Below are 24499 nucleotides of genomic sequence, written 5' to 3'. Positions count from 1 at the left end.
AAAATGAACACCAAATGGTCGCAAACCGACACACGCAGTGCCGGCGCACACGTAATATGCAGCCAAATAAAACGCAGGGGATGCGAACGCGCTGCGCTCCGCGGTGTAGCACGTGGGCCCCCTAGACGTTTCCTAATAGCACAATGGTCTTAATTTTGTAACAGCAGTTGGCCTTGTTACAGGGACAGACCTTCGATGCTTGTGATGGCTGCGGTGACTGCGATGACTGCGATGACTGCGATGACTGCGCTGACCGGGGCTGCACCTCTCCGGCAGTGACAAAATCGCAGTCAGTTTTCCCCCCAAAGCAGCAGTGCGATTTGATATAAACAAACAAGAAATAAAAAAATCGGTTAAACAAAAAATAAATGTCTTGCACGGACAGAATGTTACAAATTTTCGTTTTCAGGACTTTGTAATAACTGTCATTTAACTCGTTTTTGTAGGTGAAGCTATACCCAGTGCCTGCAATTTTTTTAATGCCTATTAAATGGTATGTGTGGTACAAACAGTCGTTCATTTTTACTAATTTTTTTTTATTTCCATGGAATGGATAATTCATATTGTTAAACATGTTAAAAAGTAGAGTAAAGTTTTTTCTGGAGAATAACTGCTCGACGTTTTTGTATTCCTTCATCATTTTGCTGTTGTAAATATAATCGAACAGGCTGAACGGCTCTTTCTTTAGGCTGTTGTGGCAATCGTTGCAATTTTCGACGCCTACGTCGTAGTGGCACAGGGCTATTTTTATTTTCTTCCCATTGCGGTGGTCTCTCCCGTTGTGGAGGTCTCTCCCGTTGTGGAGGTCTCTCCCGTTGTGGGGGTCTCTCCCGTTGTGGAGGTCACTTCTGTGGCTGTTGCTTCGCTTCAGCTTGTTCGTACTTCCTTTGATCCCGCGCTGATCGCTGGGCGCAGTGCCACCGCTGCTTCCGCTGCTTCCGCCACTTCCACTTGCGCTACTCCCAGACAAGCTGTCATTTCTGCACAAGGGCGGCTGCTCCTCCCCCTCCGCCTGAACAGCCGCGGCATTAAAAGTACGATCGCTGCAAGTGTCCAAAAAAAGGGAGTCATTCGCTCCTTCCTCAAAAACACAGTTCGGGAACAAATCCTTAACACTCTGCAATTTAACATGTTGGTCAATTAAAAATTTCCTCGCATCGTCTCCAAACAATTTACAATTTTGAAACTTTTCTATGTATTGGGGCTGTTCACAAATTATATATTTTTCGAAGGTGTGTTTTTTCCCCTTCATTTCTTTGATTTTACTGGCAATTTTGTTTTTTAAAAAAATGGGCATATCATGAAGCTCCCCCTTTTGCAATTCTTCACACACGCGTGAATCCTCTTTTGCGTTTTTCCTGGTACTAACGGACCGATGCAAATTATGGAGATTGAAAAAACTCAGCGAGTAACAATTGTAAATAATGCTCTTCAAAACATTGTAAAATAAAAACTGCACAACTATCTTCACGTAAAAAAATGGAATTATTTCCATGTTCATTTCGTGTATATTTTGTAGGTTTATTTTTTTTAAAATTTTTATATAGCTGGAGAAGAAGTCCAGCGATGCACTTTCACTTTGTCTTATTAATGTATCCCCTTTTGCAAAATCGGCCATGTGCATGCTCTCTACTTTGTTTTCCTCTAGGCAATCTTCCAACTGCTTCTTCACTCCACTGTTGGGGCTTTTTCTGTGTTCACATGTGCAGGGGGTGTTCTTGGGGCTGCTATTTCGTGTTGGTCCGTCGCATGTGGTGCTGCCACAGGTGATGCAGCACTCGGCACTGCTACATGCAGCTTCGTCGTGCGTATTGGAGCCGGCCTTCTCCCCCTTATTACTACCATTCAGGGAGGCACTTGAACCGATTCCATCCTCATCGCGTACATCCCTCTCATAATCAAACGAGTCTTCCCCATATGCAGTTATGTCCTGGAATGACGACTTAACCTCGATCGCACTTCCCAATTCCTCCCCCTTCTTGTGGTGATGCTCCAGGACAGTCTTTTCTTCCCCCACAGAAACCCATGGAAGGAGATTACCAGTTGGAGGAATTTCTTCCCCTTTACAAATACCTAAGCAGTGAGCTAAAATTCGAGGAATGTATAAATCAATATGGTTCAAGTCTATCTGATATGACTCCTCAAAACTGTATTCACTCCGAGTATTCCTTTCCTGCTCCTTTGGGTAATTTTTGCTTAACTCTTTTAACAACTTCTTCACAGTTAAAAGGTCCTCATTTTGCGAAACGACCTGCACAACGTTCTTACAAACCCAATCTGATCGAAGGAGCAAGTCGTAATCTACACAAATATCTGCTACGTTTAAAAATTTCTGTTGAATAATCCCAAACAGTTTCGCTAAAAAGATTTGCAACTGTTCTATCGCGAGTAGGAAGCCCTCTTTTTTTATCAACTGATAATTTTGTATGATGTAAAATAGGTACATTTGCAGGAGGATGTAATTGCTAAAGAGGATGCGCATGAATAGGGGGACTGCCTGAATGGAGGGTACATTCAATCCAAGGAACTCACTAAACGTGGTTAAAAAGAAATTCAGCATTTTTTTCTTTTCCGTCGTTATCGTCTGTTGGACAACACCTAGGCAGTAACAAACAAAACGGTCTTTTATTTTTATATTGAAGATATCAAAAGTGATGATAATGGATGAGCACAGGAAATAATGCAAATTCCCACCGGACTTTCTACTCTCCTTGTTGTACAAATTGGTATCCATATTTTCAGTTCGATTCCAAAGAATGAATATGGAGTATACCACGCAGGAGTATAAGGACAGCAGGGTTACATTTTTTTCCAAAAATTCGATCATAACATTTTTGTCTATATCTTTTGTTACTTCTTTCGACGTTGTTGTGTTTTTTCTTTTCCTTTCATTGCCATCATTTTTTTCATTTTTTCTCTTCTGCATTTTGGATTTTCTTTTTATCTCCTCTGTCCCGCTGATACTGCAGTTTTCACTCCGTGTATTATCTGTGTCGTTCAGCCATGCGTGGGGAATCCCCCCCTCGAATGCATTCTGCGTAGGTGACGAACTGCACGTAGGGCATTCCTTACCTAGAGCAATGTCTAGCATGTTGTTTACTTCCCCCTCAGGCGTCTCTCTACCATGGATAGTGCCCACACGATTGGCCACGTTCGACGAGTTCGACGAGTTAGACATGTTCGCCACGTTCGACTCATTCGTCTCGTTCTCCACGTTCGCCTCCTCTGCGTGGCCCATTTGGTGCGCGGGTTCCTCACCATGGATGTCTCTGCTTGTTCCCCTTGAGAAGAGATTGTCCGACTGGGAAAGCTCCCCCACTTCTTCCCCATCTGCAGTTACCTCACCGAATAGTGCCCCTTCCTCCTTGAGCGCAAAGTCATCACTGGAGCCATTATTTATAAAATCGAAAATGTCATCAAAAATGTTCGCCTTCCTACTCACATGGGGGAGGTCCGCCTCACGTCCCACATTATCATCCAAAAATTTCAACCTCTTAATTATCGTAGTAATGCACTTTTCCATATATGGCAACATATCATTTTTTGTAAAATTTTTTATTTGTAATTTATCACATATGATAAACAAAATTTTGGCTAAGTTTTTGCAATAAACTCTGGTCTTGGTGATATTTTTTTTTATTTGCCTTTTCAATTCATGAATGGTCATGATTTCATTATTTAAATTGCAGTATATATAATTTAGGCAAAGGATTAAAACGCAAATTCGATTTTCTCCTCTGTCCTTTATACCTTTGATGTTTTTTATTTTTTCAAAATTGTTAATGTAATAATTGTAGTATTTTAAATCGTTACGATAGCATATTTTTTTTATCAATCTTTCGTGTTTTTTTGTCGAAGGGAAGCTTATTTTTATCATTTCCATTATCGTACAGTCCGTCTTCTCCATAACAATCATCATCTGTGTCTACTTCCTTTGCCTGGTTAAAATTTGTCCCTTCCTTCCCTGCGTCTTCATTCTTTTCTTCTCCTTCTTCTTCTTTTTCTTCTTTTTCTTTTTCTTCTTTTTCTTTTTCTTTTTCTTCTTCTTCCTCCCTAACCTGGTCAGCGGCACCCCACTTTTCATTCCTCTCCCGAGGGGCCATTACAAACCTGTTAACCAAGCCATAGTTGTGTTCGCTTAAGCCTTTACTTTCGCTTGCATACAGGTTCAGGAGCTCTTTCATTCTCCTACCCATAAATATTGCTTCTCCTCAGCTTTGCCCTTTCGCGTGACTTTTGGCAGGACGGTATTTTACAAGTGGTGAGCCTTGCTACCTCGTTTTTTCTCACTACCTCGTTTTTTCTCACTACCGCGTTTTCTCACTACCGCGTTTTCTCGCACCGCTCCGTTTTCTCAGACTGCCGCTTTCCCTTTACGAGCGAACAGATGCGCATCACAGGGAAGCTCTCTTCCGCGAGCTGCCACGTGAGCTGGCACACGCGCTGAGAAAAAGCGTCCCCTGCTTGGCCCCCACAGGTACTCAAGTGCAGCTGTGACTACTTCTGGCGCAATGCAAACAGGACGAAAAAAAAGAAATGAACAAAAACAAAAAGGGAATTGGCCTTAAAGAAAATTTGCGCACGCTTCCTCAAATCACTGAACAAAATGAATAAGCGTTCCCAATCACCACCAGCTACATACTGTGGGTCTTGCGTGGAAAAGGACCCCCCAAAAAAAAATATAGAAATGAAACGAGGGGGGAAAAAATGCATAAATTGGAGAAAAAAAAAAAGCATATAGTTCTTATCATAAAAATGAACAAATGCGCTAAAATAAAACGCGTACAATGGAGAAAAAATATGCTTATATTCATCATAAAAAAGCATGCCTTTGTTAGTCCAAAAAAAAAAAAATTCTTCAAGTCAGGAGAATTTTTCTTTCTTAGGGGATTATCACCAGGATGCTTCATTCCAAGTTGCGCCAAAAAAAAAAAAAATCACGATAAATAAAAAATAATACATACCATATACACCATTGGGTAAATATATTCCTCCCTTTAGGCACGTATTTATTATATACATAATTTATTTATCCACTCAAGTGAACCATTGCCATATCTGAGGGATTATGGAAACGCGCCTCCGGGGAAAAAATGCAGGCGCTCTTTTTTTTAATGGACGGGACAGGTAGTTTAAAAAAAATGCAGTCTCTTGCTTACGGACAGACCGAACAGAGTAACGCGGAGAAGAAGCAAAAAGGAAGTCGGCCCGTCGCTCATTTAAAGCGATTTTTGCAAAAGGCGCCGTATCTTTTAGTAACGTAAAAATATTCATTCATATTCATTTAATTTATTTTACTCGCGAGTGCTAATAATAAGAATTATGTAGTATTTATATATACGACTACTCATCGCGGTTTAAGGCACAGCAAAATGAATCAGCTTTTGCATGGGTAAAAGCAAAATTTTTTAAATAAAAAGGGCCCTAAAAATCATTCTTCGAACAATTTTATATAAAAAGGGAGTACAAAGTTGGGCCCTTTCAATGTCTGTTTGCCGTTTTACCTTTTTTTTTTTTTTTTTTTTTTTTCCCTGGGTTGCGTCAAGTAACATAAACTAAACAGGTTAGCACTAAAAAAAAGTTGGGAGCAAATGGACGGATACGCGATTTGGAAAACGAGACTGCCTCCTCCAACTGCGGGGAAAAGCGTGATGGATGAGGCCACGTGATGACACGCCCGTCCAGGAAAGTAAAAGAGTATAAAAACAAATATAAGCGCATAAGCAAATGTATACATATATGTATGTATGCGTGCGTCCTGCACTCCTTCACCTGCGCCACCGTCAAGCAGTCACAGATCGTTGAAAGGGAGCTGCGACACATCGCAGGGCAGGGGATCGCTAAAAAAATACTTGTGCTTCAGTGCATCCTCCGCAGTGATGCGCTCATGTGAATTCAGCCGCAAAAAAGACATTAACAAATCGATACAGTCGTCATCGTCAATTTTAAATAAGTTTTTAAAGTCCTTCTTATTCGCCTTTGTAAATTCTGTGTACAGGGGAAGGTAAAGAGCCTCAGGCCAATTGTCTTCACTTGGTGTCCCCAACAAAAAAAATATTTTCCCTAACTGATCGATTTCGTTTTCTCCAGGAAATAAAGCCTTCTGTAAATGAAGTTCTGCAAATATGCACCCAAAGCTCCACATATCGACGGAGGAGTTGTATTTATTACTTCCCATTAGCAATTCGGGTGCCCTGTACCATAGGGTGACAACTTTGCTAGTTAAATTTAACGCTCTTTTACTATGTTTATCTTTTGAATACGTATCTACGTACATATCATATGCATACTTGGAGGATAATCCAAAATCTGCAATTTTGACTTCCCCTTTTTTGTTAATGAAGATATTCGCAGGTGATAAATCTCGATGCATAAAATAGTACTTATGTAATACATTCAGGCCATTCAAAATTTGCAAAAGGATACATTTTTTTTGGCTATCTGTTAGTAATACTTTTCGATTAATAATTTTTGCCAAGTCGTAGTCCATAATTTCCATCACCAAATTTATGTAGTCCTTTTCGCAATACAAATCCAATGCGGTCATAATATTTTGATGTTTTATTTCTTTCATTATTTTTATTTCTCTAAGTAACACGAAGTTAATTCCACACTCATCGATGTAATTACTTATTTTGTTAATTTTCATCTTTTTTATGGCTACTTCCTTTTTCAGTATGGTGTCGTATGCCTTGTACACCTTTCCGTAAGACCCCTCACCCAGGAAGTTGGGTTTGAAGATGTATCTCTCCGTCGAGTTCGTTTCCATCATCCGCGGCGAGGGTCCAGACGCCAGAATTGGGAAGTTCCCCTTGGGGGGCTCATTAGAGCGCGCCTTTCCCCGGGACGCGCACAAATGGAAGCCCTAAAAAAAAAAAGATGCTTCTTCAGTGGGAAACACCTACACTTAAGAAGGGAGGACAATTTTGTGAAAGATTTACCCCTGACTTGACTTCCTTTATTTTGTCATACTCCCCTCACGGCTTCATCACTCCTTGCGCACGGCTCTGTTTTTACTGCATTTGTTGCGTACCTTTTTATAGTATTTTTCTTTTTTTCATATCCTTTTGGCCAATCCTCACTTGCCACGCGAAAAAAAAAAAGGTTGAGCAAAGGTGTAGGTTAGGTGGCTTCGACGGGGGCTTCTACGCAAGGCCGCGCATGCCTTAACAGGAGTTAAAATCAACTGGGAGGGTTCGTTTTTCCCGCTCTTCCCCTTTTTCTTCTTCACGCAGTGGCCAAAATGTTAATTCACGCTCTCGCGAGGTGCCTGCGCTTGCAAATGTGGTTTTACGCTTTAACTTGTGCCCCTTTACAATTTTGTGCCGCAGTTTTTCGCTCATGCGAAGGTGGCGCCTTAGTATACCCCCTCGGCTGATTAACATCACCAGTTGGGCCAAAAGAAAGAGAACACCGCAATATGAACATGCTGTAATTGAACATGCGGTAATTGCTAACGCACTGTTCACGTGAAAATGGCCATTTGGAAGGAGAAAATTCCTGCTTGCTGGGGGGAAGCGTGCCCATATATATATTTCGCCCCCATTTAATTTAATGAGAAAAAAAAGGCAACCTTTCTGCAAATTTTAGTTTTAAAAAAACGGTATAAAAACCTTGCCAGGGATGCTGTTTCTACATGTTATTAATTTGCTAAAGGGTGCACATGTACACATAGGTGGGTGCATATACATATACAATACATATACATGCCCGTGCGCGCCTTTCTTCAGCACAGCGCTAGGGGGGGACAATTTAAAACCAGAATCGAGTTCTAAAAGCACTCGGAACAACACATGCGACGCATTTGCACATGTACGGTGAAACAAAGTGGAAAAAGAAAAAAAAAAAAAAAAACGACAGCTGCTCGAGCCGAATTTACTGAAAAATGGATAACCTGTTATCTTCAATAATTTTTCCGTTTAGGGATCCCTTCTCATTCTTTTGCTTCGTTGCTTCCTTGAAGTATCTTCGCTTCTTTTTGTTGTTTTTAACTTTTATCATGTATCGTTTGTACGGCTGGCACACGTAGCGGCAGTCGTACTTGATCCCGATGTTTCCCTTTTTTTCTCGCAGCAAGTTTCTGCACAGAATGAGATGCTTCACCATAATTTCCAGGGGGGAGTACACGGGGACCTTCAGGCATAGGCCTTCGGTGGGGGGGTAAAAAAAAAGGGCATTAAAATTGGCACTCAAATTGGCACTCAAATTGGGCACTCAAATTGGCACTCAAATTGGGCACTCAAATTGGGCACTCAGTTTTGGCACCCAATTTTGACACTCAATTTTGGCACTCATAATGGCGTGAAAATCCAACGCGCGGTTCGCCAAAACTGCGCAAAATGCATAACGGCCCTCGAATGCACGAATGGTACCCAGTATGCCCTCGTTGACGGAACTGAACGTCAGCAAATTTCTGTTTTTAGAGAAGAACATGCGAACGAGTCTCTCCTTGTACGGCTTATGATAAGCAATCAGGGAAGTTGTGTCTAGGATACACTGGCGTACGTTCACCTGTCGCGACTTGTTAAAATGGGACAATTTTTCTCGAATCCATAACAGGGCTAAATACAAATGATCCTTTTTAAATTTTACGTCTTCCCTATTTGGAGATTTATTTTTATATATATATTGATATATCTGATCGAAATTTATGTCATTAAATTCGTAATGCTTTTCATTAAAGTTCGAGTCATTACTGTCACAATCGGAGGTGCTATCATCACCGTCACTTGAGCTTGAAAATGTGTGCGCTTTCTTTGGGTACCTCTTTTTTCCATATGTCCCCTTTCTGAAATATTGTTTTCTATTTTTATTTTTGTAAGGATTATCCTCCTCAAAAAATTCGTATTCTTTGGACAGTTTATTGTAATGCTGTTCATACTCTTCTTGCAAGTTATTCGTTTCAAAAAATTCTTCATCGTAATTTGATCTCATGCTTCTGTATATCATTCTTTCGATTTTTTTTTCCTTCGCAAGGTCATCATTGTTTAGTTGAAAATTTCTCTTCGAAGTTTCATTCACCCCTGTAGTGTCTGTTCCCTTCCGTTCCTCCGTTTTGGGGTGATTTGCGAGGTCTGCATTTTTGTCATCCCCTTGGCTCCGCGTCAGTTGTTCATCTTCCTTAAGCGATTTTTCCTTTTCTGCGTTGGACGGGTCGAACGGTTGCCCCTTTCCGTTGTTTGAAGATCCTTTCACGGGGCGCTTCTCGGGGTGCTTCTCAAATTGCCTCTTCACCTTGTTATCACCGCTGTTTACGCTGCTCTCCCCCTTATCATCAGTTCTATCCCCATTGCTGTCGCTACTTTTGTAGCTACTTCTCGCGCGATGCTCCACTAACTTCTTACGACGGCGTCTGTCATATCTCCCTATCGTCTCCTTTTTGTTAATCTTCTCGCGGTTGCCACCTCTTCTGTTGAGCTTCTCCAATTTCAGGACTATGTCATTGTGCTTGCTATACTCCTCGTTGGAGCTCTCACAAAGTAGACTATCGGAAGACCCGCAATCCGTTTTGATGTCATCATAAAAATGGTCATCACTTAAAGTATCATACGTTTTGTAACTCGTTTCACTGAGCAAATCATCCTCTATATCATACGCTCCAAATTTTTTACACTTTTTTTTTCTTAAAGAAATTTTTTTAATAAATTTCTTATTCGGCTTCAATATCTCTATCAGCTGTTGCGTGTACAACATAGCAATGTGAAAGCTTCCCCTCTCGTTCGTCAACAAATCTGCATATTCCTCTTCTAAAATATTCAGCACCTGTATAATATTTCCACTGAGAATGCTATTTCGTATGATGTGTCTTGTTTGTAGTGAGTTCACCATTTTTTTTAGCTTATCGTCAGACAGGTATAGGTTGACAAAATATTTCGTAATGTATTCCTTATCTACTGGGTACCCCTTTCCTTCTTTTTTATTTAATTTTTTTAAACTTTCATTTTTAATCATCCCTGATTTTTCTCGTAGCAAAAGTTGGATTTTTTTATTAATATCACTTTCACTTTTTCTCGCTTCCTTTTTGGTATTAAAAAAATTTGTAGCTAAAATATTCAAATCTTCTTTCAAGTTCAGGCTTCTTTTACCTCTTAATCGATTTAGTAGTAACGTACTGGAGTCTTTTCTTACGTTTAATAAATTACCAAGACTGCTTTTGCGCGATATCCATAATGTATTTTGCAAGTTTGCGTGGGGGTAGTTGTATGGGCTAAATTCGTAGCTCTTTAGGATGTTGGCCGTGAGATCGCTGATCGTTTGCTTTTCTGCTTCTTCTGTGGGGTCCTGCTTTCCGTGCGCTTGGCTCAAAGGGAGGATTTCACCTCCGGAGGGGGGAGGTTCAACGGCTGGTGGGGCCGCATCGGTGAGGGGGGGGACACCCCCTGTGCTCGCTTCCACCTTCTGCTGATCTGCGACACTCGCGCTGTTAGGTCTTTCTTCCCTGTTGCTACTTCCCGCAATATCGCTCACTGGATGGCTATCCCCTTTCGCCTCATCAGTTCCAGATTTGGGATCTCTCGCCTGTTTATCCTCACCTTCATTTTGATCACTTCTGAGTGCACTACTTGGTGTGATGGTCGGGTTGCCCGTTTCCCCTCCTTGCTTTGCCTCTTCCGTTTTGTTCCTGCTTTCGCCCCTTTCCTCCTTGTTCAGTTTTTCATACACATCTAGGTAATTAATTAGAAATTTGTTAAAAGTGTGTTTGTCTTTTTCGTCATTTTGATCCTCCTTGGAATTTTTTCTTTCCATTTTGTGCGGGCTCACATTTTTCGGTGCCTCACTGCTGTGGGCACAACTTTTGGATAGAGACTCATCTTCCTTCTGAATGTGATCATTTGCGGCTTCTACCGATTCGCCTTTCGGTTTCTCGGCTTCCCCATCATTGTCCTTATTCTCGCTACTTTGCGTTTGTGAAAGGTGCGTTGGGGGTTCCTCGCACTTTGTTTGGCTGCTTGGGCGACTCGTGCTGGGGGTATCATCTGCGCTGTGTGTGGGGTCGCACGTGGGTTTGTCCTTCGCTTCGTCCTTTTTTACTTCATCTTTTTTTACTTCATCCTTTTTTATTTCATCCTTTTTTATTTCATCCTTTTTTGTTTCATCCCTTTTTACTTCATCCTTTTTTATTTCATCCCTTTTTACTTCATCCCTTTTCGCTTCATCCTTTTTTGTTTCACCCTCCCCCCCCGGGGCGTCCGCCTGGCCCGCAAAGAACCTATCCAGGGAGTGTTTACTGTTGGAGGACCCCCCGACGCTGCTACCATTGTCCCCCGTGTTTTTATGCTTCTCCATAAAATCCACAAACGATTTGTACGTGTTAAAATACCCACACTTTATCAAATGCGATTTAATAACATCAGTAAAAATATCTTTCTGAATATAAATAGACTTAATGATTTTCCTTTCCTTTTCACATTCTTCGTAAATCATATTGTATATGTCAAAGTAGAAATTGTTCAGGTGAAATTTGATTCGGTCACCTAGAGTAGTCAATCCAACAGTGGCATAATAATCATACTTGGGGTTCACATTACATGCCTTTCCTAGAAATTTTCCATTTTTTGTAAAAAAGGCACTGTTGTCGAAATAGTTGATCCCACACCCGATTATGTCATACTTGGTATACCCATTGCTGTAGCTTTCTAATTTGCTATCGATAATTTTTTTCCCATCATCATTTTTATATCCAAAGGAATTATATTCAGATCCTGGGTTTTTGTTAATTGTGTAGTTTTTGCTCGTCATGCCTATCACAATTTTGGAGAAGTTGGAGCAACTTAACACTTCCACTTCAAAATAGTATATGCTGCAATCTCTCGATGCACATTTATTTACCTGAACGCATGCAATATCTGTGTGTTTTCCCCATGCGCTATACGTAGCAGTCAGTTTGTCCTTACTTACTGATATAAAATTGGATACATTCGTGGTGTTTATACACACGCTATCTTTGAATAGATTATTCAGGTACACGTATCTGTGCTTAAATTTTTTATTCTTTCTCTTTAGATACAGTTTTTTTTTTTTATCATAATGGCTGTTGCTATGGTTGTAATGATAATCGTGTTTGTCGTCTTCTCTGTGCATTTCCCCTTCCGATTCTTCTTCGTCCTTAAAATGGTGCTCCTTTCCCCTTTTGCCTTTTTTTTTCCCTTTTTTGCTGCGACCCTTGTGATATACCCGATCTTCGTTGTCATCATCTGCTTCGTCGTCATCGTCTGCTTCGTCGTCATCATCTGCTTCGTCATCATCGTCTGCTTCCTCATCATCGTCTGCTTCGTCATCATCGTCTGCTTCGTCATCATCGTCCGTCTCGCCACCCGGCTCATCGTCGTCCTCGTCATCCTCGTCATCCTCCTCCTCATCCGGTTCATCGTCATCTTCTTCCTCATCGGTTTCGTCCTCCGGTTCATCATCCTCGTCATCATCATCTTCTTCCTCATCTGTTTCGTCCTCAGGCTCATCATCCTCATCGTCATCACCATCGCCGTCATCATCGTCGTCATCATCATCGCCATCATCATCGTCGCCATCATCATCGTCGTCATCTCCATCGTCTTCATCACCATCGTCTTCATCACCATCGTCTTCATCACCATCGTCATTATCTTCGTCAGCGTTTGCCTCCTCATCCGCGTCGTCGTCCTGCTCCTCCCCCACCTCGTCATCCTCGTCATCATAATTTTCCTCGTCCACGTCGAATTCGTCTTCTTCGTAATCCTCCTCTTCGTCGTCCTCCTCCGCCCCGTCATTGTCCTCGACCTCGTCATTGTCCTCATCGTCGTCCCCGTCGTCGTCCTCCTCTTCCTCCTCCTCTTCCTCCTCCTCTTCCTCGTTTTCATCTCCGACGTCAAATTCGCCTCCCTCTTGCTCTTCCTCCTCTTCATCGAATTCTTCCTCTTCTTCGTCATCCTCTTCCTCCTCTTCGTCATCCTCTTCCTCTTCTTCGTCATCCTCACCCGAGCTGGACTCTGAATCGGACTCCATGTGCGAGTCCGACCCGTTTCCATCATCTCTGTTTTTTCTTCCCTTTCCTTGATTACCTTTTGGCTCATCCGTTTTATTATCCCCTCCTTTTCTCCTTCCCCTGTTTCCTTCGGTGCTCTTCCTTCTAAAGCACCTTTTATTCGAGTTGTTCGACAAGAACAGCGTCGATTTGCAGGGGGTGTACGAGAAGCTACACAAGTGCTTCTTATCCGAGGTGTTAATCAGTTGCTCATAATTGGGAGATTTCCCCAAGGTGGAATACTGTGCACTGCGTTTGTATGTACTTTTTTGGTTTCTCTCTTCCTGCAGATTTGTTCCCCTGCTTTTACTTCTTGACATTTCTTTCTTCTTCTCCTTCTTCTCCCTCTTCTCCTTCTTCTTATTTTCCCACTGACGCGTCAGCAAATCCTCCTTGCTGATATCTCTACGATCCCCACGGGGGTGTGCCCCTTTTCGAAAAAACGAACTGGCCAGGCTTTTCCCCATTTTGGCGTCACACCCTTTGGCAGGTTCTGTATCCACAGGATGCGTGCACAGAATAGTCCTTCCATTTTTGCTATGCCCTTTCGGCAACAACTTATCGACTAAAGGATATTCCTTGCCTCTCCTCTTGGTGGTGTACTCCCTCCCGAATGACTTATCGCAAGCAGGGAGAAGAACCACCATCCTTTTTGATGCGACCTTTCCATTTTCGAAATGAACTGTTTCGTCCATTTGGTCCACTAGTCCTACTTCTTCGCAAAAGAGCAACAAACGTCCCCCTTTTTTATTTTCCCTTCTAATCAGCATACACATCTTGCACTCTACAAACTTTACCAAAACGGTTAAGTAAAACTGAACGTTGCAAAGAACAAAGTGGAAGAAGCACAAGTAATAAGCTGCCAGGTAAATTATTCGTTCCACTACGTGCGTGAAGGTGTATAGCACCAGTTTGACTTTGCGCGATTGTTCAAGCGATTTTGATGCCCACACAAATTTGTCAAAGTAGTTAGGTGGTGTCGCTTCGGTTTGATCTCCACCAGAAGCCTTTCCCCACTGGGTAGACGCCATGGAAGGATATCCATTGCTACATCTGCATGTACAGGGTGTACCACTAATAGTTCCTTCTTTGTCGAAAAAAATTATTTCACTCCCGCCGATGATACCAATGGGGGGAAGCGTCCCATTAACAGGAGCAGCCACTAGCCTTTGTGAATAATTTACCGCTTCTACCTTGCCATGCGTAATAAATCCAGTTACGTCTCCCCCAACTTGTACGCGCAGAAGCTTTCGTGAGATGATCTCTCCTTTGTCAATTTCGCACTTGTAATTATTATGTTCCAAATGGATCAAATGAAGAGCACATAAATTGAGTAATGTTCCACTACAGGGGAAAAACTTCTTGCCGCTGAGTTTGTCGTTTTTTTTTTTTCTTCCCAAAGGTGGAGAGTACAGATAACAATTCGGATGTTCAATCCCCTTGGGATAATTTTTATCAAACATGAGAGGGTTATTCAACAAGGATACAATTGCAAAACACTGCGGTTGAATCTCCGTGTGTGTGTACGGTGGGCCATAAAAAAAAAATTTCTCCCCTTGGTGCTGTAATGGAGAGAGAAGCGCTGCCTCTCCCATCCCCGAAGTGCAATTCAAGGGGGTGTGCTCTGGAATGACAGCACCTAACATTTCGAACAAATCTGAAAAACTGTAACTATTGGCAGGCATTATATACATGTTAAATTTTTTCCATTTGGGGTCAATAAGGGAATTCATTTCTGTAATGATGTAGACATTCACTTGGCTATAAGTCCCTTCATATTTACTCATGTTACTAGCATCGCATTCGATCGGGATGAGTACCTCTGATCGTGATGCCATCAGATTCATCCTCAAGGCGTTACTTGTTTTTTTTTCACCTTTTTTCACTCCCAACTGATGGAAGTGATGTGTCGGTTGGGCAAAAACAAGCCCTAGCATGTACGAGGTGTAGGAGAACTGTGCAAAAGGAGCTACGTGTGCGTTTTTTTCCTTTTTCCGATTCTCTACAGAATTATAAAAAAATTGATGCGTCGAATGGGATGATTTAAAAGACGATTTTAAGTCGTGGCAATCATCCGTTATTCCTTCTTTATGCTTTTTCGTTCCCCAAATGGAATCCAAATTGTAATTTTTTAAAACGTTGCAATGGCAAACATATAGGCAGACTTCCCCTTCGTTCATTTTTTCACAATTTTCTTCGCGTCTTACCCTAAAGCGGGGGGACACTCTTCGTCTATGAACAGTCGTGTTGCTTATCACTTGGTTACATGTCTGCAACTTCTTTCGCGTTAGAAAAAAAGTCTCAATTTTTTTTAATTTTTTCTTACAACATTTCGACATTGGCACAAAAAATCGTATGCGACATATTTTTCGATTCGATGAAATTATCCTTTTCGAATATCCGCAGAAGCATCTTCTTTTCCATTTTAAAGCAAGTTCTAGTAGTCCACTAAAGTGTCCACTTGGCATGTTCCACATGCGAGAGTGTAATTTGTATCTTCCTTTCTCCACTTTACCGTTGTATGACGCTCTGCTCGTACTTCTAACGTACAGCGTATTTTCATTCTTCCTGTTCAGCTTTAAACGAGTAAGGGGGTCTCCTTTTTTCTTCGATATTTTTACATCAGCGTGACTTTCACATTTGTCACTAAAAAGTTTATGTCTTTCATTTTGTTTTTCACTCTCTACACAGAAAAATAAAGCTTCTCGATTGCTTCCCTTTACATCATATGTAATCCTATCGCAGATTTCGTTTCCTCTCCTCAGTAACCCCTCTTCGTACGTATTGTCTGATCCTAACATGGGCTCTTCTCCGTTCGTGTTCGCCTCAAAAAGGTTGTACGATACGATTTTAGCATGGGAACGAGGGCTGAGGGAAATAACTTGATCATAATTTACGCAGCGATAGCAGTTGGCGGGGGGATAAAGGGAGCATGTCTGTCCTATCCGTTCAATTGTCTTTCCCCTTGTGCAGAAGTAATCATCTAATGCGATCTCCCGATTTGCGCGCAGTGCGCCAAGGCACTCGATCATTTTGGGTCTTTTGTCAAGAGGGGGGAAGCACAGGAAAAAGGAGTATAAATTGTTTGCTCAGTGGGGGTATTCTTTTCGCAAATGGGAAAAAAAAAAAAACTTGAAAGGGGGGCAAAATGCTATTTATCACTATGTTAACAAAATGGGGTGTGTTGCAAGTTGTCATTCGCGCGCAGAACAAGCAGTGCACACCACAAGAGAAGCAACCACACGAATTACACGCAATGTGAACGAAGAAGACGAAGAAGATGAAGAAGAACAAAGGAGAGAAAAACTTTCAGATTTTCGCTACATATATAAATGTATATACAGGCATATAAATACACACACATACACACGATCATGAGTATTAATATTCTCACTTGGTCTATATTATATCTGTGCATTTATCATGGCTTCGCGCACTTTTTTTTTCTTTTCCCACTCTTAAGGCGTTTCTTACTGTCCATAAATCATATCAACTCGTGCGGTTGAAATTTTTTTTATTTTCCACTTTATTTTTAACCTTTTCGTGACTGCTTTATAGTTGTCCGCTTGGATTTAATTTTTTCCCTTAATAGCATTCACCATAATAGGGATTAATTTCACATAAATCATAAGTGAATGATAATATGCATATCTACATGTAAAAACTGTGAAATATTATCTTATTGCGATTTTATGATATTCCCGTTTTATTTTTTCTTTTTTTTTGAGGTTTTTTTTTTTACAAACAGTTGGCGTATGCATATACATCCGTGCACTTATTATCCGTTCACGAAAGGAGATATGGGTCGGATTGCACATGTATAGCCAAATGCTGCGACAGTGTGTCCCTTTTCTGCGGCATGTGTTGGAGCGAAAAATAAAAGTAACACAAAAATGGGATGCCTCTTATTGCGTTTTTATATTATCACACACGGCAGTGCGCAGCAACAAAATGTTACGCATACCACAAGGGAGCAATAAACGGGGGCGACTCAAAAAAAAAAACTTACAAGAGCCAAAAAAGGCTTACGTAAGCTTCGGCATCCACGTGATGTAAAAATATATACGTGTAATGTGTGCGCATATGTTTGCGCGTGAAGAAGGGAGGGCACTTACTATTTTAATTAACACGTACGTAAAAATATGCACGTATGTGTAAGCATATATACATTACATGCCCAGTGGTACGGGGGGGTAAAAATGTAACGAACACAATGAAGGCAAGCTGCTTGGGGGCATGCTGCTGGAGGACATGCTGCTTGAAGGCATGCTGCTTAAGGGCATGCTGCTTAAGGGCATGCGTAATTGCAGCGCCTTGAGGAATGGAATTGTGCCCCTCATCACACAGCGAAAGTGTTGATCAGGGAGACGACGAAATCCAAAACGAGCAGGCTACATACAAAAAGGGGGCACGCGCAGGAGTGCATGTGTACGCATACTTGCGTGCATATGTGAACATGTATGCACGTACTTAATGCTGACAATCTGTTTACTCATAACAGTTGGGTTTCATGCGCAGCACCCTCACAAACAAAATTTCATGCATATACTAGCGCATTGAACTGAAAAGGGAAATATAAAAAAAAAAAAAAAAAAAACTCCGAAGTCCTGACTTAACTCAGTAATGGTCGCTCGATAGAAAGCTTTCTGTACTTAAGGGGGAAATGTAAAACAAAAAGATGAAGCGCAAAGGGCAAAACGTGCCGCTTAAAAGGTGCGGTTTAATATGCCATATAACGTGCCGTATAAATCGTGCGCTTTAAAATGTAAAGGGCAAAGTGAAGGGTTAACCCAGTGCACGTGCCCTCCCATTTGCATATGTACATCACATACAGGGGTGAAAAAAAAAGTCAAGCGACGGGTGCGATGGACGCGAATGGCGCGACTGACACAACGTGCTTACAGTTCGGTGATGGAAATGAAACAAATGCAACCTGGAGATAACTCCACAACTGGTGAACGCATACATGTAGGTAAAAACGTGACAAGGCATGCGTGCATGTGTTAAGCACAAGTGGGGAGATATACACATGTACGGATGTATGTATGCATTTATGTAGCAATTCTGAATGGCGTTTAATGCACGAAATGTATATAAAGGGCAGCTACACTATGGGGGAGAGCGTATTGTGCTCAGCGAAGGGGAATTTTCACATTTATCGAAATGCTCGCGCCTGGTTACCCTTACGAGCAATTGCGTGTAGCTTGCGTTCGGACATTTGCACGTCAAGCATTTTGTTTCCGCTCGCCCATATGTATAACATGTGCATATATGTTCCCTTTATGATGGCAGGGGAAGGAGCCAATTTTTTTAAACGTTCTATGTGTGCAGGAAGAAGGAAAAGAAAAATGCACGAATGTGTAGTAGAGCAAGTGTTTCGCGCTGAAAGAAAAAGGGATGCGTGAATGCAGTATGTATAGGCATACTCTGTGCATTCATGCATACATGTACATTTGCATATAATGCTTAAACGCCCAGCCCCAATGTGGGAACACCTCTATATAAATGGGGGGTAACGCGAAGTGCAGGGAAAAAAGAACATTCATGAAACAAAAATGGATGACACAATTTGGCGCTACTCAAACGGAAGGGTGAAAACACGCGGAATGCTTAAGCGCTGCTCGGCGGAAAAAATGAACAAAATTATGTTAAGCGCGGGAAATGCAGTTCTGCGTCAACGTCAATTTATGCATTTCTCTTCGCTATGATTTGCTTAGCTTCGCCACGATTTGGTTCGCTGTGCTTTTTTTTTTTTTTTTTTCTTCTTCACACATGATATACCACTCGAGCATTCCGCTGATAAAGAACATAACCTGAAAACACATTCCTAAAGAAAAAAAAAAAAAAACATTCCCCTTTAGCAAGGTTTGCGTGAGGCATTACTATCCTTACGCTGTGGATGTAATTCCACTTTTCCCTATGCACATGTGGAACGAAGCGAGGAACAGCTAAATTAGCCCCCTCCCAAGGAATGCACATGTAGAGGGTTATTGTGGGGGGGAAAAAAAAAAAAATATGAAGCATATTTTATATGCATACCACAAAATTAACCACGTCGTGATGTGTACAAAGTGGCCACGAGATGTTCTCCGCATCCTTCCCCTGAGGTTAAGAAAAACACAGATAGTGATGGCTAAGTAGTACGGTTAAATAGCTATTCCTTTTTTTTATGCCCATCATTTTTGCGAAATTGAAAAGACAACCGTATGTGGAAAGGACCACAATGCACGAATTTTTTGAAGTAGAATGTGTGGCTACCCAGTTTGCAGAGACACCAACGCATTTGACATGTAGTTCCTATGCTAATGAACTCCGTTTTGTTCTTTATATATATAATTATTTGCCCCCTCGCGATCGCTTTAGCTGCACAGTGCACAGATACACACTGCAATTTTTTTGGCGGTGAAACGTGTACTTCTGCACGCATAACATAGGTATATACTTATCTACACATAACATGTATGCTGTTTAAAATTTTTTTTTTTTTTTTTTTTATTCCTTCCATTGGTCCATTTAACAAATGCTGCTTAAACAATATGTGTAGGAAAAAAAAAAAAACAAAAATGAAATGGGCCCCCCACCCCAAAAAAAAAGAAAGGCCCCAAGCGGAGGTGCTTACATGGTGAACATACAAAAAGGGGGTGCACCATTTATAACTTCAAAAGGATAAGAAAGACAAAATAACGAATCGATAAAATCATAGGGTGAAGTTCGAAAAAAGCAAGGGGCAAATTATGCCTCCAAAATTTGATTACCCCAAACAATGCCCAAATCGCAAAGATGGGAATTTTAAATGCGGTTTTTATTTTTTTTTTTCACTCTTTTGAGTAAGCTATCTGGTGGAGTTATGTCCCGTGGCTTCACCCGGGTGGTACTTAAAATGGTCTCCTGGAGGTTCAATCCAACTTATGCACATTTTTCTCCTTTTAAACATTATAGCTACCCCTTGCATGTCCGCGGGAGGGAGCGCGCGCACCCTGATTAGGAGATCTGTCCGATTGGCTTAAGTCTATTGAACTAGCAGATTGCGATGAATACATTACAGTTCCCTCTGAAGAGGAGCCACAATGTTGGTTAAAATCGGTGTGCGAGTGTGCACCCGTCATTGTCTTGTTACCAATTTTGCCAGATTTTTTTTTTCTACTCGATTGTTTATATCCCTCACTTTTTGTTGACTTCTTCACACGGAAGGAGCCATTTCTGTTACTGCCTTTTTGAGACATGGAAGAAACACTGCTCGTTTCAATTAAGGAAGAGGAGGATGACGAGACGGCCCCTTTTGCCCCCTTTTTGCATTTGCTCTTTTTCCCGCGGATCTTTAGGCGCTTCTTGATACCCTCCAGGTTGATGCTTTGCATGGCCACTGAAAGCGAGTGGTATATTCTAAGGGCCAGGGATAGACACAGGAAAAAGAATTTGATAAAAAATGGTAGCAGCGGAATTAAGGCAGGTGCGAGGATAACCAAAATGGCAATTATGGCAAATTTCCTGATGATATTTTTGATCCGATTTGTGTAATAATTAACACATTTTTGAAGGTTAAATAGGTAGCAAGTAACCTCAAAGGTACACTTGCATGTATCGCTATCAGCATCTTGAGCCACTTCCGGTTCGCTGTGGTATTCGGTTACACTAGATTCGACTGCCATTTCTGGAAGTGCTACGTCTACCACGTGGACAGTCTCTTTTGAAGTTAATAGGAAATCTTCCTTGGAGCACTCCCTCCCATTTGAATCCCGAAGAACTGCCTTACACGTGGTTTTTATTTCTTTGTTTATTAAAAATTTGATAATAAAATAAAAGGCGTAATTCTTGTTAGCATCAATAAATGCGTTTACAGGACTGATGGGACCAAGGTGAGTAGCTAGCTTCCCGGTGTCCTTATCTGTGCAGATTACATGACAAGAAAAGTTTGAGCCTACACTGGTGCTGTTGTTCCAAGTATGCACAATTAGGACACAATCCTTCGACTCCGATTGATTAGATGAACAATTTTTGGGAGTAGTAATATGAGTAATGGTGGCAGTCGATATTGGCCTGATTTCGTACACCTCCAGTGCACTCGTTTCGAACTTAATCTCAACAGAGTGATTTCCATTAAATTTATATTCAATGAACTGCGAGTGTGCAGCTGTCTTTTCGTTGTAAAATACTTTATTATCTAAATCGTTGACATCGATTTTTTTATGATTATTGTTAATCTTTTCTTTCAAATGGTCAGGCAAAGCGGATGGCTTGTATATCCTTGTCTGTGGTTCCGATGCATATACATTTTTAATTTTATATTTTGAAGCCCCATCTGAATCCATAGCTGCTTTGTGCGCATCATAATATCTTTGAAGGCTTACAGAAATGCAATGCCCAGGGGGGGAGGCACAGAAGTTCCCATTAGATGCTCTCCATTTAGTTAGAGACACTCCAAACTTATCACATGTTTTCCCACTCAAATCGAAAAGATATTTAGGCATCATGAGAGCTTTTCTCAAACAGGGATGAATTACGTTACATATTCCATGATAATCGCATCCTTTCAGAAGAGGAGAATTTTCTTCTAGACCACAATTCCTAGTAACATCGCTAGCTAAGACATCTATGTCATTTACAGGGGCAGAAGGAATGAGAATATAATCATTTGATAAATTTACTAATGTATTTTTCCCATGAAATTCACTCCTGAGAAGTAACCACAAATCGAAATAATCATCCCTAATTTCAGTTATCGAATCATTTAGTTCATATTTCTTTTCCTTTGTAACTAAATCATACGTCTTATTTAAAACACTGCTCACATCATCATATGAATACTCCTGCACAGTTATATCCACTTGGGTATTAAATATTGGTGGATAATCTATATCATACACAGCATAGGAAGAAAAATCTATGATGGGACAGTGTCTACTGTAAACGGTGGCTGATTCAGAGAACAGCATGTTGAAATAGATGCACTTTAATTTTGACCTCTTTATATCTTTATTATCCCTGAATAAGTTATACGATTGACATGTGCATGATTCCCCCTTTATGTATTCAAGATAATGAGGTGGGAAATCTCCATCTGGGGTGTTTATTTCTTCTATCCTCCGCACATTGCATGTGTATGTGTATTCCTTAATCTGTTTCTCTGTGTATTTTTTAAACTTTTGGTGATTAAACACGTCCACTACTTCTGTATATTTGAAGGGGATGTCTTTCATATATTTCAGGTAATACAAAAGGGTTACGTAATCTCTTCGAATAGTTAAGAAGTATCCTTTTCCATCCGGCCTTAGTACCTTCAGTCGTAATACCTACGAGGAAATGGGGGGGGGTGGACCCAGGGGATAACACACACGTAGGCGCTTCTCCTGTGCGTGTTTCTCCTGAGCGTGCTTTTGATCGCGCTTCTTACACTCACCGAGTTGTTCGAAACGTCTAACTGCCCAAACGCAACCATTCTACACGTGGAGTCGTCCGACGAAGATGTGCACACTTTTTTTTTAGCAAAGGAGTGTGCCACCTGGATGAAGGACGCGCTCCTGCCTCCGTCCTTCCGTTTGTGCCCTCCAAAAATTGCGCAGCACAGGAGGAGGACGAAAGATTGGAGTGCCCACGTGGGTTTCATTTTGGGCGAGCGCTCCTTCTCCTCCTTCTACTTCTTCACTTAGTTTTACGTTCTGTCATGGGGGAGGAGGCGAAGGGAGATCGACTGTTCACGCGTGTGCATGTGGATATATCTGTCTGTATGTATGCCTCAACACGCGCACAGAAGGGGGACACCTCCGTGGCCTCACCTCATGACCTTTATACACGTACGCTTCATCCGTTTATGCCTTTTACCCCAACTGTAGCATAATATAGCGCTACGTGGGGGCATCGATTGGTGGGCCTTATTTCCAACTATTCATGACAATTTTTTTTTTAAAAAGATTTTCCATTGTTTTGCCCCATTTCTGGCATAATCCTTCCCACTAAATTGGCTCCCTCACGTTGTGTCTCCCTTTTGCATTTTCTCCAACGAGGGAATTTGTACCTTTGCACATCTACGCGCAGCATAAAAATGCCTCCCCCCCTGGTCCAATTTCTGCACTTTTTTTTTTCGAAAATAGGTAGGAAATAAAATTAGTAATAGACACGATATGCTGATGCAAAATGATGACTACTGTCAAGGATGAAGATGCTCCTTTTATTGTCAGTATAGTTTTGCCGCGAAAAGGAGGATGATGCGAAGGTTCTTTTTTTCTTTTTTTCTTTTCTTCTTTTTTGTGGGAGGGGAGAGTTCCCACTTAAAACGCCTTTTTAACATTGCACACATACTGCATAGAGGGAAAGAAGCTTAAAGGGTGAGGCAAAAAAGATAACGCCCCCCCCCATCGAAGCCCTTCACCAATTTGTTGTGTGTTCAAATGGTTAGTGCCACTGCTGCGTTCAGTAAAAAAAAAAAAGCACCTTGTAGACACGCCGCAGTTATAATTTATACCTATTCGAAGGATCATTGGGCGAGAAAAAATCGACATAGCGCAGAATGTTGCAAGAATGACCCTCGTGAAATGCCTCCTTATTGTTAAGCTGGTTAAGCAGCGCCCTAGTGAAACGCCCGGTTCTGAGTCGAACAAATGACGCAGGAGCGCAACTGTGTGATAGGGAAAGAACAGAGCAGTTGTCGCATATTTTCCAAGCATCGATTGGGTATACTCCCGCACCCAAATTGCAGGCATTTTTCTTTTTGTTTAATAAAGTGTAAGTGGGTCAAAGGCTAAGGTGGAGAAAAATGATGGGAAACACATTAAAGTTAAGCAATAAATCGTAATTCTGTTGAAGGAAAAAGCACAATGAAAATCTGCTTGCAACAAGATGCTTCGCGCGCATGCTGCTGCGCGTCTGCAGGTGTAGGTACTAGTGAGTATGCCCATGTCTGTGTGTACTAGAGGAATCGATAAAAAAGAGGGGCATATGCTTTAACACGTGTTAATTATAGGTGTCGGTAAGCACGTGTGTGGGGACATACGTGCATTGGCACACGTCCACGCCGCTAGAAAGAGCGACAAAATGCACCTGCTCACTGTATGCTAAACGGCTCGGGGATATCAGTCGCACCCGCCGCGCCTTTATCAATTGGGCTTATGCCAGAACGTGCCTTTCACACTGTTCGCGATGTTCGTGCTGTTTGCGGGGGTGGTTGGGGAAGACCTGCAACCTGCAGAGCGTTTTTGTTGACGCCGCATGGGGGGAGTTCCTCCTGGACAGGGTACCCATCTGCCGCGCTTTATCTCACCAAGCAGCTGCGTTTATCCGCACTTCTGTCTCACCCCCTTGGGCGGATGCCTTATCTCTCCTTTTGTAAGAGGCATTTTTAAGAGTTTGCCTTCGCCCCTATCGTGGTCATGACGTACAGTTTGGAGTTTCGCGTGGGGTGGTGCCGCTTTGTTCGTAAAGGTGGTCCGTGATGGTCGACGGGGGGGTTACCTGGTTAAGCGGCTACCTGGTTAAGCGGCTACCTGGTTAAGCAGCCACCTGGTT

The 24499-nt window shown here is 41.7% G+C and overlaps 4 protein-coding genes across 4 annotated transcripts; all 4 read right to left on the bottom strand.

Annotated features, from left to right (window-relative positions):
* Positions 1–121: 121 nt before the first annotated feature.
* PCYB_082430 (hypothetical protein) lies at positions 122–4184 on the bottom strand (the record flags this gene model as incomplete). The annotated part of the gene is made up of 2 exons (XM_004221981.1): positions 122–3836; positions 3892–4184. The coding sequence occupies 2 exons, from the start codon at positions 4182–4184 to the stop codon at positions 122–124; spliced, it is 4008 nt and encodes a 1335-aa protein (XP_004222029.1).
* A 1607-nt stretch (positions 4185–5791) lies between these two features.
* On the bottom strand, positions 5792–6769 carry PCYB_082420 (cyclin dependent kinase 7 (cdk7) putative; the record flags this gene model as incomplete). Its single annotated transcript, XM_004221980.1, has 2 exons — positions 5792–5988; positions 6034–6769. The coding sequence occupies 2 exons, from the start codon at positions 6767–6769 to the stop codon at positions 5792–5794; spliced, it is 933 nt and encodes a 310-aa protein (XP_004222028.1).
* An 812-nt stretch (positions 6770–7581) lies between these two features.
* PCYB_082410 (hypothetical protein) lies at positions 7582–13467 on the bottom strand (the record flags this gene model as incomplete). Its single annotated transcript, XM_004221979.1, has 2 exons — positions 7582–8147; positions 8349–13467. 2 exons carry the CDS (start codon positions 13465–13467, stop codon positions 7876–7878), a joined length of 5391 nt encoding a protein of 1796 aa, XP_004222027.1. The 3' UTR covers positions 7582–7875.
* Positions 13468–20364: 6897 nt separating this feature from the next.
* PCYB_082400 (hypothetical protein) lies at positions 20365–22604 on the bottom strand (the record flags this gene model as incomplete). Its single annotated transcript, XM_004221978.1, has 2 exons — positions 20365–22290; positions 22335–22604. Coding segments are annotated over 2 exons (2196 nt in total), but the record flags the coding sequence as incomplete, so codon positions are not given.
* Positions 22605–24499: the final 1895 nt, after the last annotated feature.

This window comes from Plasmodium cynomolgi, chromosome 8 (genome assembly GCF_000321355.1).
Source record: "Plasmodium cynomolgi strain B DNA, chromosome 8, whole genome shotgun sequence".
Classification (NCBI taxonomy): Eukaryota; Apicomplexa; class Aconoidasida; order Haemosporida; family Plasmodiidae; genus Plasmodium; species Plasmodium cynomolgi.
This window is presented reverse-complemented; position numbering and strand designations above follow the sequence as displayed.